Source organism: Charadrius vociferus, unplaced genomic scaffold (assembly GCF_000708025.1).
Source record: "Charadrius vociferus isolate BGI_N301 unplaced genomic scaffold, ASM70802v2 scaffold72, whole genome shotgun sequence".
Taxonomy (NCBI): Eukaryota; Metazoa; Chordata; class Aves; order Charadriiformes; family Charadriidae; genus Charadrius; species Charadrius vociferus.
In genome coordinates, this window is record NW_009647830.1 from 7,487,852 (window position 1) to 7,502,833 (window position 14,982).

General features: G+C 37.8%; 1 protein-coding gene across 1 annotated transcript in view; it reads right to left on the reverse strand.

Annotated features, from left to right (window-relative positions):
• TMTC2 (transmembrane and tetratricopeptide repeat containing 2) overlaps window positions 1–14,982 on the reverse strand; it is a 159,450-nt gene that overhangs the window by 108,903 nt on the left and 35,565 nt on the right. The window contains exon 3 of the mRNA XM_009882663.1: window positions 113–941. Within this exon, the coding sequence (XP_009880965.1) occupies window positions 113–941 (829 nt within the window). The remainder of the gene's footprint in view (window positions 1–112; window positions 942–14,982) is intronic.

The following is a 14,982-nucleotide window of genomic DNA, read 5'->3' on the forward strand; positions in this document are numbered from 1 at the left end:
AAAGGACATTTCCTGAAGTATCCTCTTTAGATATAGTTGATAAAATCAGACAATTCAAAGGCAAAGACAGATAGGAACAAATAAAACATTCACCATAAAGAGCAAAAATTACCTTTAGCAGGGTTTACTTTTATCCCTGACCTATAAAGCATCTCCTCATTCTGCCAGTCCCCATTCCTGACAACAGTCTTGAGTCCATAGAAAACAATTAATGCAGCTGTGGAACAAAAAACCAAGTTCTTCAGAAAGCGCTTTTGGGCTTTGACATAAAGGGCCCTGACACCTACTGTAACCAGCAGGCAGAAGCCCATACTAGGAACATACAGCACACGCTCTGCTATTACAAAGCCAACATAGAAAAATAGGTTTGTGGCAGGAATAAAGGGCACTATTAACAAAGACAGAGACAGAATGACAATGTTCTCAGTTGAAGGAAGCTGCAGTTTCTGCATTTCGTGCTTTTTTATACCATTCTCTTCTTTTGATGCAAAGCTTGGCTTCACCTCCAGTGTCTTGTACTCCATCTCTGTGTGGCAGCTATGCCCATTAGCATTCTGCTTGCCGTTCATTACAGTTCTCCCGTTGCATTCTCTCTCATTGCTGGAGCCCTTCAAGCTGAAGTAGGCAAGGAGGAGAAGTCCAGCATAGAAGGCCACAGTGTGTAGATTCCTCCAGTCGCTGACTGCTTTCAAAAGAGGCACGGCATCCATAGACCAGTCAAAACTGAGGGTATCTGGGCACAGCAACAGCCAGAGGTTCTTGGTTGGCAGGTAAAAGAAGGTCAGCGTACGCGTGAGAAAACTGTCTGAGTCAGCTGCTGGATTGTCAGAATTGGAAAAACTTGGTGGCTTGTTGCCCATCCAGTATAAGCGGACACCCAGCAGTGCAGCCCCCCAGGAGGTCAATAAACCAATGCTGAAGAAGAGGGTCAAATTCTTTCTCTGAACGAAAAAAAAGAAACAACACAAAAGCCACCCATCAGTATAAATCAACACCAGGTGTTTAATTCTGTAAATTATAAACAAAAGGAAGTAAGAAATATCTGATTTTTTTTTTTTGGTAATGGAAACAAGCACTATAGATCTTGGTCTCTGAAATTTGGATCACAAAATGTTGGGGTATGATGTTGACCACAGATTAAAAGAATAGACTCTTTTATTTAAGCTGTATCATGCTTGTATCAGAGTCAAGCCTTTGGAGATCTTAGGGCTGTCAGTCCTTGCTTAAGATTTAGTTGTGTAACCCTTTAAAAACTCTTTATTTTAGAGGAATTTATGGAACCTTATAATGGTTCCTACATAACCTCCCAAATCCTTTCTTTCCTCCTGGCTGTGGCCAAAACATCACTTTACCTTAACTATCTTTAAAACTTCAAGAATGCTCTGGTTCTGTTTTCCCTAATTAAAGTCTCTCCTAAGGTACTTCACCTGAGACCCAAATAAAGTTTCCCAGTAGGCACGAGAGGAAAACTGACACATATTCCATGTTACGTCTTCCAGCTCCTACTTATTAACTACAGTGACCATTTGGAGCCTTCTGATCTGCCTACTACTACATTTTGCATCTTACAGCCAAACAATATATTGGGTTTTTTTCTTCAAGCACACCACAATAAATAAGTGGTCTAAAACCTTTCACATCTTCATACCCATCTAAATAATATTATGTGAAGCATGCAGCTGCCTCCACCTACCCATGTCATCATGCTAGCAACTGGAAGAACCTTATTTATGGAATAACTCAACATTTGCCAGATGGAGCTGTTTGTTGGCTCCCCCCCCTCCCCGCATCCGAAAGCACTTACTTATTCAAATGCTTTCAGCAACATACCACTTTCTGCCTAAACAAGAATCAAGAATCAAGATTTTCTCACCTATTTCTAGGACTGATGAGCTTAAGTTCTGCTCTCAATTACATGGGCGCCCTAAATGAAAGCTGTTTTGGATTACTCTCTCTTTGCAGAAGAATCTGTAAAAGCTAAAATATATGTATTTTTATATTTCAATTTCTCAGATGCCTTTTGTAAGAAAAGAAAAACTATTTGCCAAGTAGCTCTGGATACAGTGTAAGCATTTTGATAATCTTTCCCCCATTATTACAAAGAATTATTTGTCAATCATTTTTCATTTTATTAAGCCTGTTTTTTCCATCTCACACTACACATTCCTGAGATGGTTATTCAATGTTTCCTCAGTTATTCAGAAGCAGGACCTCACACTGGAATGTTCTATCATATTTCTTTCAAAGACCTCATTTTTTTCCTTTGGGGGGGGACTCTCCCCTTGATATCATGAAATACAGATGATTGTGCAGCTCCATTTTAGGTCAATTATCAATAGTTTTCTACCAGCAGGTTACTGATGTTCCAATCACAAGACGTGGTCTAGTCATCATAATTTAGCTGCTTAACTCATGAAGAAATTTATTTCTTTTCATATTTCTATGGAGTTTCTCTTTGTGATGTTTAAAATATTCAATGGCAGTTAGACTAATTCATTCAATTTTGAGGCAATATGGAAGAATTCAATGGAGGCATTAGTACAGAAAAAACAAATTCATAATGAGAATATTTATGTACTTGTATCAGAACCACCTAAAAAATGCTGGCACTTTTTACACATGAAGCAAAGCCTGAGTCCACATATTTCATTTGCCATATTAATTCCAGTTTGATTTATTAACTATTGTATATTTCTACATCCTGGAAAATCAACAATTTTTTGGTAATAAATCAATCAAAACCCACATCTACACTTTATGATGAACATATTCCCTGGAAAGCCTACTGTAACAACCTACTTTTATTTGTAAGCTGGGTAATACTTCACAACTCATCTCAGATACTGTTTCATCCCTAACCTGTAAGGACTGTTTAAATGCTTTTAATGTTACAAAGCTGCGTAAACAGGTTATCACTGAAGCTCCCAACTAAGTTTATATTTGGAATAAAAAGATTATTCAGATTTCATGGATTTGCATGTATGCCCTCATAGTAAAACCTTATGTCCCTCGTTCAACTTGTCCTTTCATTCTTGTCATATTTTGCTACATGAATTTTTTTTTTCCCACCCCTCTGGCTCAATTATTTTCAAACTCGTTTGCTTCAAACATGCATATAAACAACTCTCAAATGTTAAATGTGACCTTTTTTGATCTTTTTATACACCCTTCTACAATCTTGTAAGAGGAGGCTGCTTAGAGAGAAAGAAGCAGAGAAGTGGAAGATATTTTTTTTTTTCATTTGTTTTTTTGTTTTAATTAGAAATTCAGAGCAGGTCTTTGCTGGAAGACTATATACCACTTGAAAGATTAAGACATCCCAAATACTAAGAAAGTGTAACTTCACAGATGAGAAGTGAGCTTTCATGGATTGTTTGGACTGCTTTGTTAATTTGTTAATATTTACTTAACTGGATGAAAATCTCTCTTTCCTAAAGGTCTAACAATTGCGGTTTTCAATTAAATGCTGAGAAAGTCCACATTACAAAGTTCTTCAACAAAACCATGCTAAAGCAGATATGTCATTCCTCATGGATAATAGAAAAACCTGCTAAAAACTTTCAGATCATCTTCATACATCATAAAACAGTACCAATGAAAAGCTTGCCTCTTGCTCCTAGCCCTAGAATGCAAACAATCTGTACCTCAGAGCTAATCCATCCTCACTGCTGGAGTAACTACTTGCAGCCTCCCTTTTAAGCTTAAATTTAAGATCTGTAAGGTCCGGATCCTCACACTTCATGGTTCTACAAAGAACACAACATATCTATATGCAGTATCGTGTTTCATGGTTTATTAAAACTTTATTTAAAAAAAACAACCCAACATTTTACACCAATGTTAAATGATATATCTAAGTCTTCACTCATGGAGCTCAGGGATATCCGAATACGTGGTTTTCCACACCAGCATAGCTACTTAACATGCTGTAAAATAGTAGTTAACTAGAGGAGCTCTGGTGGATTCTTTAGCTTAATTAACTGACTACAGAAGTGGAGTGCAAATATCCCCTTGTTGCCTCACACACAAATGGTTTGCATCCTTCCCCAGAAACTATTTCAGACACGGATCTCAAAAGCCAGTAGCTTCACATCTTTATAAAATTAACTACATGTTAACTACAGCTACTAATATGCTGGGTGTCACTGACATGCCATTGTGAATTTTCAGATTTCAGAGGAGATCCTCTGGACTCAGTCTAAAACCAAGACTGAAACTGCCCCTAACATTTAAGCTTCTGTCACAAAAATTCAAAGTAGGATGCCTTTTTATTACATTTTTTTTTAAATCACATATAGATAGTGCTGGCTCAGAAGGGGAATGACAAACTCATTCCCCTTTTTTCCTCTCTCTCCACTCATGACTTTTGCACAGCTTTTATCCCTCTGTACTAATATAGTCAGAGACAATTAGAAAAAATTAGCTCACATTTTGGCTTTGCTTTCCTCCAGGCTTTGTACAGCAAACCAAAGGAAATAAATAAAAAAATAAATAAACCCCCCCCACCAAAACCCCATTACAGCAATTTATTAATATTAAATAATATAATCAGTTCCCCAGTAGACTTTTGCCTGCAAAGAAAGTGCTTTCAAAATGAACTCTGCTCAGACAAGTACTTTCACTAGCAACTCTTCCTCTGAGCCTCCTGACAGCCTGTGCTCCTCTGACTATGTACATGTAGTGTAGCCCAGCAGCAGGAAGAGATCCTCTGTAATGCTTGGCAGAAAGGATTTGGATTACTGTACTCATGAATCCTAATCCAGCCAATCTGCCATATGTTTTGACACCCCCATAAATCCTCTAACCTTTCATAAGTAGTCATTTTCATCAGGGGAAAAAATGAGCACTGATTTAGATCAGATTTAACATCTCTCCTGCCTGCGAACAGTCAAGTACCACCACTGCAATTTTAGTATTTGTGACTGCAGAAACCTTTTTCATCTCCCTACCAAAATCCATCTACATGACCCACCCACATTGCACATTTCCCTTGCATTACATCCTAATTCCTCACTCCATTATACTGCTCTTAAATAAGGCACTGCAGCAGATTTCTTGATTGGGCAGCTCCTGCCAAAGCTCACTCATCACCTAAGCGGTATCCAAAGCATTTTCAAATGACACTAATCTTTTAACCTCACCTTGTCCGTTTCACAAAGCAGCATTAAATACCAAACATGGTCAAGACAGTCCAGATATCAAAATCACAGGGCTAATCACACACAGAATGTTATTTTTAGAACTCAGGAAATGCAGAAAATAAAGTAGTTAAGTCACCAGGCATTACTCACAGGAGTTTATTTTCCAACTTAGAGCTCCTTGAATATACACTGGCTTGAGAACTGGGGCTTCCTAACGTAGCAAAACACTGCCAAATATCTAGAGTGTCAGTATCTTGTTTCCACGATAGGTAGAGGCTCCTGGATCATGGCTCAGCCAAGTTCGAGCTGAACTAGAGTTCAAAACGTACCCACATCAGGGACGAAGCTATTTGCCACAGCCCCTACTGAGTAGTGAGCTGGAAGTGGCCTTTACCGCTCCCTCGCCACCTGCCCAGTTTGTTCCTGCCCGCATGACCCGCTAAATGAGGTTCACTCATTTACATTGGTAATACAACAACAGCTGGTCTGAAGGTCTGATTTTCCTCTGAGTTGGAACTCTGTTTATAGCTTATCCAATTTTGTGACCAACTGTAGATATTAAATGACATTTACTTCTAGTGTTATGAACCCACACAATTTTTCCTCAACAAGGGAGTCAGTGCATTCGTAAAACAGCTGAAGATTATGTGTACATATTGTTATTGCAGTTAGCAAGTAGCACAAGCTAAGCAGTCCTTACTGCTGTAGACTTGCCTTACTAAAATTTAAATTGAGTTATAAATACGAGCATCTAAATGCCCAAAGTCTTCCTCTAAAACCTTTAATTCTTTAATATTAATATTAAAGTTAAAAAACCCCACCTTCTCTAACCTCTCAGCTGAAAAAATAGTTATAAGGACTACAGGGGAAAAGATAAATTGCATTAAGAGCAGAAACTGCATGAATGACTGGAGGTAGTACAAGAGCAGAAGGGAGTGCATTTCCTTGATAAATCTGTGAGCATCATCAGTGCAACAGAGAAGGCTCTCTCTGAGGATAAGTCTACACAGCCAAATGCAGCATGACAATGGTGACGCTATGGGTCACCCAGGGTTAATCCACATACCTGTAGCAGAAAGAACCTAACACAGGAGGTTAGAAGCCCATTGAGACCAAAAGACATTCCTGAACTGCCAGACTGCTCGGGAATGCTGCCCAGCACCACTGCTGCCAGCACACTGGTAGACAGGTCATCCAACAGTCATACCTGCATTTCATTTAACAGGCATCATCTCATTCAAAAGGTTTTGCGGTGAAAGCAAAGGTGCTGTACTTTCTGCACTAGCCAAAATGCTGAGAGCTCACTGAAAATGATCTTGAAGAAAGAGAAATGTTCAGAAAAATAATCCTGTATAAAACACAGGGGCAACTCCACTTAAAGCTACACAAGTATGAGACATGGAACAAGTAGCTGACTTTTCTTTAGAGAAACATCAGGGATTATCACAGATCACAAGCAACACAGTTTAAAAAAACACTGCCAAAAAGGTAAAACACTGCACTGAGACTACAGATGAAAGCACACCCTTCAAGATGTGTGAAGTAACCTTTCTACTCTTTTCAATACTAGTAAATCCTAGAAGTGTGTGGTTCCAGCACAGAACTTTCAGAAATAAATGGAGGAACTGGAGACAGGTCAGAGGAGGGGAATGAGACTGATTGGCGATCTAGAAAAACAGGTCCCATGAGGAAGAAATGAACATAAGCTGTTTAGACACGACAGCTGCCTTCTAGTACATAAATGACCGCTGCAAATAGCAAAGTAATAATCTGTTATCTAGATCCATGTCCAAAAGATAAGAATAATAAGCTTCTGTTCAAGAAAGGAATATTCATGTCAGCTATCGAGAAACACTCTCCACTGCCTTTAAGAATACATTAGAAGTTTAACTTGTGGGAAAGACAGTATTGTCAGTCCTGATTTAGGGACAGAATAATGCACTGTACAGCCTCTTGAGTTAACTTCTGGGCCTAACTTCCTCTGATTACCGTAACAGTACCATCTGCATTTCTACTGAAAAGAAGCCTACTTTTCTCTCTGTGTGACCTTTTAAAGTATAACCCATCCATGCTCTAGTCATTCTTGCATTAAGTACTGGAGCTTTCTGCAATCCTACTTTGTCTTAACATTTGTTTCACTTCCCTCCAACCCAGGCAAAATGTTAGTTAATAAGATCCTCGTGTTTTGTACCCCTAGTCACATTATCATCTTCTAAACATTTCTAAAATCCACCTCTTACAAATTAATACTTCTTTTTTCCCCAATTGTGCAAATCCATACTATTTTCTCTAACTAAAAAAAAACCCTCCATCTTATATGGCTTGCACTCTTCACACATCCATCAATTTAAAGGTGATCGCTGCCCTCATCCTAGAGCACACTTCTTAAAAACTACTGTGTATAAATACTTCCACAAAGTAAAAAAAAAAAAAAGGAAAGGAAAGATTAATTAAAAACAATCTGGGAGAGTCCATGAAATATTTCTAGCCTGTCCACTATAATACAAAAACTACATTTCTTTCTTTTTTTTCTTGCTATATTTCCTCTTCTGCCCTTCTCATCTTCTCCATAAGCGTCCTTCTACCCCCACATATACGCATACATGATGATGCAAAAAAAAAAGCTCATAGAAAAAAAGATCATAGAATCTGTCATAGAATCATAGAATTGCTGAGGTTGGAAGGGACCTTTAAGATCATCAAGTCCAACCATTAACCTACCCTGACAAAACCCCTTCTAAACCATGTCCCCAAGTACCACATCTACCCTTTTCTTAAACACCTCCAGGGAAGGCGAATCCACCACCTCCCTGGGCAGCCCATTCCAATGTTTAATAACCCTTTCAGTGAAAAAAATGTTTCCTAATATCCAATCTAAACCTAGTCTGACATAACTTGAACGCATTTCCTCTTGTCCTATCACTTGTCACCAGGGAGAAGAGGTCAGCCCTCAGCTCTCTACAACCTCCTTTCAGGTAGTTGTAGAGAGTGATAAGGTCTCCCCTCAGCTTCCTCTTCTCCAGGCTAAACAACCGCAGGTCCCTCAGTCGTTCCTCATAAGACTTGTCCTCCAGACCCCTTACCAGCTTGGTAGTCCTTCTCTGGACACGCTCCAGCACCTCAATGCCCTTCTTGTAGTGAGGGACCCAAAACTGAACACAGTATTTGTGTTCAACACGCACACCTGAAAATGAGTACCCAAGGCTGACGCGCGCCGTGTCATTTGTATCTCCTACACCGTACTAAGTAAATCTGACCCGACAATGCTTTTGAACTGCTCATCCTGTACAAAGCGTTGGCAACTTACTGCTCACCTGAACAGATGGATATGCACTTTTTCTTCTAAAGGAAGTTTGTTCTGCTCCTCTGTAAAACGTACAGACATGTTTAAGAAAAAAGGAAGCAATGTATAAAATGGCTCTTAGAGCACATACTGCAATCCTACCTATGAACCTACTGCCAAAAACTATTACGGCACATTTTACATGTTTCCTACACTAATAGGATGGCAATAAAGGAAAATTAAAGCCTAAAAGCTGGTTTAATATACAGTGGAAGAAAAACAGTGAATGTAAATAGACACACACTTTTTAACTGACTAATGCAAATAGAAATGGACTTAATATGTCGTTTAATCTAAGATTAAACCTCTGGCAATGACTAAGCAACTTTATCAATCAAGTAGAGGAAGTCATCAATAACTAATTTCTGTACATGGCTTCCAGTTTTGACAGAACAAGCTATCTAGGTGTAATAGAAATCCAGCAGCTGGAAGCCCATTGAGCTACAAAAAGTAAGTTTCCACAGTGGGTAACAAGCAGCACCTTGTGTGGGGTTTTTTTACCCTTTGCAACTGAAAAATTGAGGTGTTTTGTTTGTATTATTTGCACCTTTAAAATATAGCAAAAGGACAAGCAGCAAAGTAATCTTGAAACTATATACATAACAAAGAAAATACAATACACATTTGAACACTAAATCGTAATTCTTCTAGCAAAGCTTACACACCGACATTTTCAAAGAGAAACACAGATAATATTGAAAGTCCACATGAAAAACAGAGCCTGTTTATTAACTCAGAAGGTGCTGTATATTATCAAGAAAGACTCATTTCAGACCATACAAGTAGTCACTTATTTCCTTTAGAAAAAAGAGTATTTAAAGCTTGTTTAGGTGCAGATATTTTATTTTTAGATTCTACTGATTCAGCAAGATAGGGGAAAAAAATTGTTAAGTGACTTAGAACCTATTAGTGTGACAAACTGAACACAGGCTATATTGTGACTAAAGAAATTATTACACCCCCCCCTCCTTCTAGACCTACCCACCCACAAAAGACATTTATTTGTGAGGTGGTGGTACAAAAGAATGGCAAAAAGACACTCACAACTAGCACAACTGTTATGCTTGAAGTCTTCAGTACCTTTAGAAGTAGTAATAAATATCACAGTATCAGCCAGTTATACTAATCATTTATTTCAGATGCAGGGCTTATTATAAATAACATCCTAAACGACATCTCCTATGGTTTGGATGCAATCTCTGTACAATTTCTACTTATTCTATGCTACAATAGCATCACGTTTCCAACAATGGGAACCACAAAGAACTGGAGAAGCTAAAGGCAACATAGCAATGCCTATTAGTCTCAGAAAGCCTTCAGAAAAGTGACTTACAGTGAGAACTACATACCTTCAGGGTTCAAAGTCACTGCCAAAAGCAAATGAAAGGTAATTCAAAGAATGCTAACAAATAGTAGATCACCACCATTGATGAAAAATTTAGTTTCCGAGTATATTGATAAGAACTCCTCTCATATTCCAAGTCAAAACAAATAGTCTGAAGCATATCTACACACCTCCTTTGTCATCTAACCTAGTCTTGCCTCCCATGTAGCTAACCAGGTGGCTATGAAGCACTGACAATAAAATTTTGGAGATATATGCTTGGATGTTTGAAGAATAACACATTGGGGGACACACACCAAACAACTTTATAGAAGAAATTAAATGAACAACCTTTGTTAGATCTCACCAGTAAATACTGCTATCTCAGAGAAGCAAGACTGGGAAAATTAACATTTTAATACAATTTCATTTGTTCCTCTTTTTCATTAGATCAAGTTAGTCTCTTATAGAATCGGTTACGCTCAAAGACTAATTTGAAGAAGAGAGCTTGCTATGTCCTATGTTAATTATTGTGGAAGTTTTTTGCATTCATTCCTTACTGAATACACTAACTAGAAATGGGAATGAATACCTATTAGAAAATGAATAGAGAGAACAAATTAAACTTTTTGCAGCAAATAGCACTGGCTAGCTATATAAGTAATGACTACTCAATGACAGCAAAGAGTGTTGCAAAGATATCACAAAAATAGAAATGCATATATATAAGAATATTTAGCCAATATTAAAAACTGCAAACACTTTAATATAAAATTTCCTCAAAAGCACATTTGATAAAAATAACAGAATACCTGGAATGGGATGTCCTCTACTCTGATTCCCTACATATAAAGTATGAAGATAATTTAATAAAAAAAAAGCGTTAATTTTTTCTGCCCTTTCTGCCTTAGTCTAGATACTTTTTTAAGGAGTATTTAAAAGGATATTTAAGCACAGCCCTTTTAAAAACATGAGTTCATGTTTTACTAGGTCTGATCCAGAGACAAACAGAGTTAAAGGTAAAGCAATTACTGACCTCAGTAATGCAAAACCAAATCCTTAAAAATCCAAATAAAGAGAGATGAAAAATGGTGAAGCAGAATATGGATGACAAAACTTACTTCATATCATGGGATTGTAATTGACATGGTGACTCATAACTCTCCATTAAGCTAATGTGAAGAAATGAGGCAGTTAGCAATCTCCTGCGAACCAACACCAAGATACTTCTCAACCAAACTATGAGGGGGTGAAGTACTTAAAAGAAGTCGATTCTTGGTATTGTAAGAGGTATGCTGAAGCCCTATAACTGATTACATCAAACTTACTTGAAAGCCTGCACAGTTATCTTGTTTAGCTTAAAATAAGATCTGTAATGTTTCCCGCTAGGTGATGATATGTGGTGAGATCAGTTTAGCTGTAAAACAATGCAGCTTCTCTGAAGGAAATGAAAAACTGTATATTCTTTTAGAAGAAACTAAGATACTTATTTTTTGTTAAATATACTCAGTACCATTATCAAATAAGTTTTAAATAAGTTTCTCAGCTTTTTGGACAAAACAAAGGAGGAAGGAATAAAAAACGATGCAAATGGAAATCATTTTGCCTGCACATACGCATCCATATTCACACACACACACAGAGCTTTCCTTATTAATTCCTGGTTTGTAGGCCCAATGCATCGCAAACGCATTTCAGGCATCGAGGAAGTAAATGCAAGAGTCTTTCCTGAGCATAGCTCTGGTGCAAACAGCCAGCCATTATGAAATTCATTCCAGTCTCATTAACGAGAGAAGTTTGGAAGCACAGCATTCTGGAGCCATAAAGAGATGATTTATAACAAGACTTCACTCAGTGGGAAGGCTGAAGTACAGCAGTTCTCTCTCCAAGTTATCATAATAGAAAGCTATTTAATGAGTGTGGGATTTCTTCGAGAATTCAAAAAAGGCAGGATTTGGAAGAGGATGTGTTACATTATGCAGACACCCACATCACTGAGCATTTCTGCTACAGTAAAACCATCAAAATAAAAATCCTCAAAGTTGTTCCTATTTTGAGCTTTTGGCTTGTTTTTAATCAGCGCTTTCAAATGTAAAACAGATTTGTAGAGATTAGCAAATAGACATAATTCAGTATAAAAAAGTTAGCAAGGTTTAGTGAACTAAACTAGGTTGCCTAAGGTCAGGCACTCCATAGTGCAAACAAGAAAAAAATTGTGCCCTGAAGCAAGACACTGGCTGGCAAAGCAGCAACAAAAGAGCAGAGAGGTAACTCCTCAACAAATTCAGCAGAAGCCTGTGGCAGTTACCTGCCTCCTTACAGCACTCTCCCCTTCAGGGGAGCATGAAGCATGCTGGTGACCCAAATTCAGTTGCACACAAACCCGAGTCCTCCCGTTAATGCAGTCCAGATGAAAGCTACATCCAAGCCCCCGATAACATTTTGGGGTTTTTTTTAAATAAATTTCAGTAACCCGTATGCCATAATCTTCGTGCATAAATTGGGCACATAAGGGATCTACGTGTTAGAAACTAATCACCCGGCTTTCAGATTACATTATTGAGTATGCTAATGAAGGATGGCAGTGGGAAGGAGAGGACAATAGAGCAGAATATACCAGACTTCTTAAAATCAAAATGTAGGCATAACTGGACTAACACTCAAATCACATTTAATTTCTAACTAGCAAATTCAGACTGTGGCTTTTTCACAATATGAGAATTTAGGCAGCAATGCTACTTTAGGAACTTCTGTTTAGTTGCTTTCTTATTGTTATTATTGTTTTCAGGGTGATCAGTTCCTTGCACAAGGTGACAGCCCAATGGAGGGAACAGGGTATGGGGTGGAAAGCTGAAGGAAGCAGTGTAACTGTGTTAAGCCGTGACTGCTACCAAAGATGCCTATGAAACCATGACTTCTAAGAATATCACTAGGACAGCTCCAGTCTTGACATGCACCGTAGCAAAACACACTCATACCGCTGCTTCTTCAGCAAACTGAGACTTGTAATGGTAATACTTACATGAGAACAGTTACAGCTATCATACCTTAAGCAGTAGCATTTCACTTCTCTAAATCTTTAAAAGAAAAAAGTTCCACTAAACATAAGATACATAACTTACATTAAAACAAGAAGTCTTTGAGGCCTCATGCACAAAGAAGGATTGCATGGCCACAAAATTCCCTCCCACCTGGCAGTCTTAAGAATGGCCATTCTACACAGGCTGCCTGTTTTCAAGGTCAGTACGTAAGTTACCCAGATGTCATCCTAGTAAAGGTCCAAACTCCCTAGTCCTGCAGAAAGTTGTGTGATATATTTCCCTATCTCTTGGAATTATGTACATCTTCAGCTCCTTGATAATCTTCAAATAGTAAGATGAACTTCACTGCTATTGTTTTGTCTGTTCTTCAAACCATCTGCCCCACCCACAGATCCACCATCAGCTCATCATTCTCCTGTCAAAACCACCTTAAGACTCCCTCTTAAACCTTCTCCATCTCTCCCTCATGGATGAAATAGCTATCCCCAAATAGCTCCAAAAAGTGGAGGCTCTTCCTACATTTTGCTACAAGCACCATGACAAAATGCAACTGATACCAGATCAAGATGCTTCTTCTGTCCCCAGTTCTAACACAGATATGCCAAATTACGTTAAGCAGATTGCTTAACCACCTTCTGACTCCTTTTGCTTTAATCTTGCCCTGCTGCCTCTAAATCTCAGATGTTGTATTTGTAAAAGTAGCAGGAATTTGTAATGATGTTTTTTCTATGGTGCACAAGAATGTTCTGCCCCCTTCTCAGTGTCAATTACATAAATAATTAAGCACTACAGACAGTAGTGACCTCTATTACTATGAGATCCGGAAATTTTCCTCTAACATGCTTCTGCTGTACATGTATTTAACATAAGTAATAACTTTCAATGACTTTAGTTTCATCTTTCTTCACCTTTAACTCCTTTTACTGCTTGCTTCTGCCACATACTACACTAAAACACAATGATGCCTTTGGAAATGGTGGTGTCTACCTTTATGCCTAACATCTTGTAAAATCTAATATGAGCCAACACTGCATCTTGGGAAGCCCAAGTACAATATTATCTACCATTTATTTTTCCAAAATTGTATGATTTAAATATTCAGGTAGACAGATACGGAGCAAGTCCAGCTAAATTGAGGTTGTAGCCTTTAGCTGACAATTTCAGCTACTGCTCTAGTAAAAGAAATTGATTTGAAAGAATTAATCAGATTTAAACCATCCTCTGTTTGCTAGAATCTCACTAAGAAAAAAGATAAAAGACTTATTGTTCTTATATATGAGTGAGATGAGGTATGAAAGGAGAGAAAGCATATTTTTTATTAGAGCAAGCTGCACAGCTAGAAAAATATACATCTTATAATTAGAAAAGTAGTCCAAAAATGGACCCCCTTCCAATAAAGTTTGTTATATTTTTTTACCATCACAGTGACAATTATACTAGTGCTCTTTGCTATTAAGGAAGAAAAAAGTCTAGAAAAGTGAAAGCACTTTTAGCTACAAAAAAAGTCCCTTCATCATTGCACAGTTTTCAGGTACGGTGTACAAAGCAGAAATGAGGCTTTTAGCACAATACAACTGAAAGACAGTAGGAATTTGCTCTCTTCTTAATACACAGCACTTCTATCAAATTCTTGCCTCACAAAGGAATGGCCAAAATAATACCAGAATTCTCTTTCCTTTAAAATAATGTTGAACAGGGAAATTTCAGACAGCTGTTTTTGCTTTAGTGAGGGGAAGAAATGGAGTAAAAAGCTATAAATATGATGGGAATGGAAGGAAATCTCACAAGAGAAGTAGGAGAATCATAATTTAAAAGACAGAAACACAGATCAAAAAGCAAGAGAAGAAAGGAGCGACAACAGAGACATAAAGTAGAACAGTAATGGGTTAAAATAAGAAGAAATTCAAGTTCTTATTCTTTCCTTTCCCAAACAGACAGGTATGAATTTGAAAAAAAAAAATGGGGGGTAGAGCAGAAAGGTACACAAAAATCTTCTATTCAAAAGAAATCACAAAGTAAAGGAAAAGAGACTGAAATAAATTTGAACATGAGAACAAACCCAGAAAGACAACTTTTTTGGTTTGAGAACCTCTTCTGTGATCCCTCTTCCTTCTCTTTTCTCCCTTCTCCTTG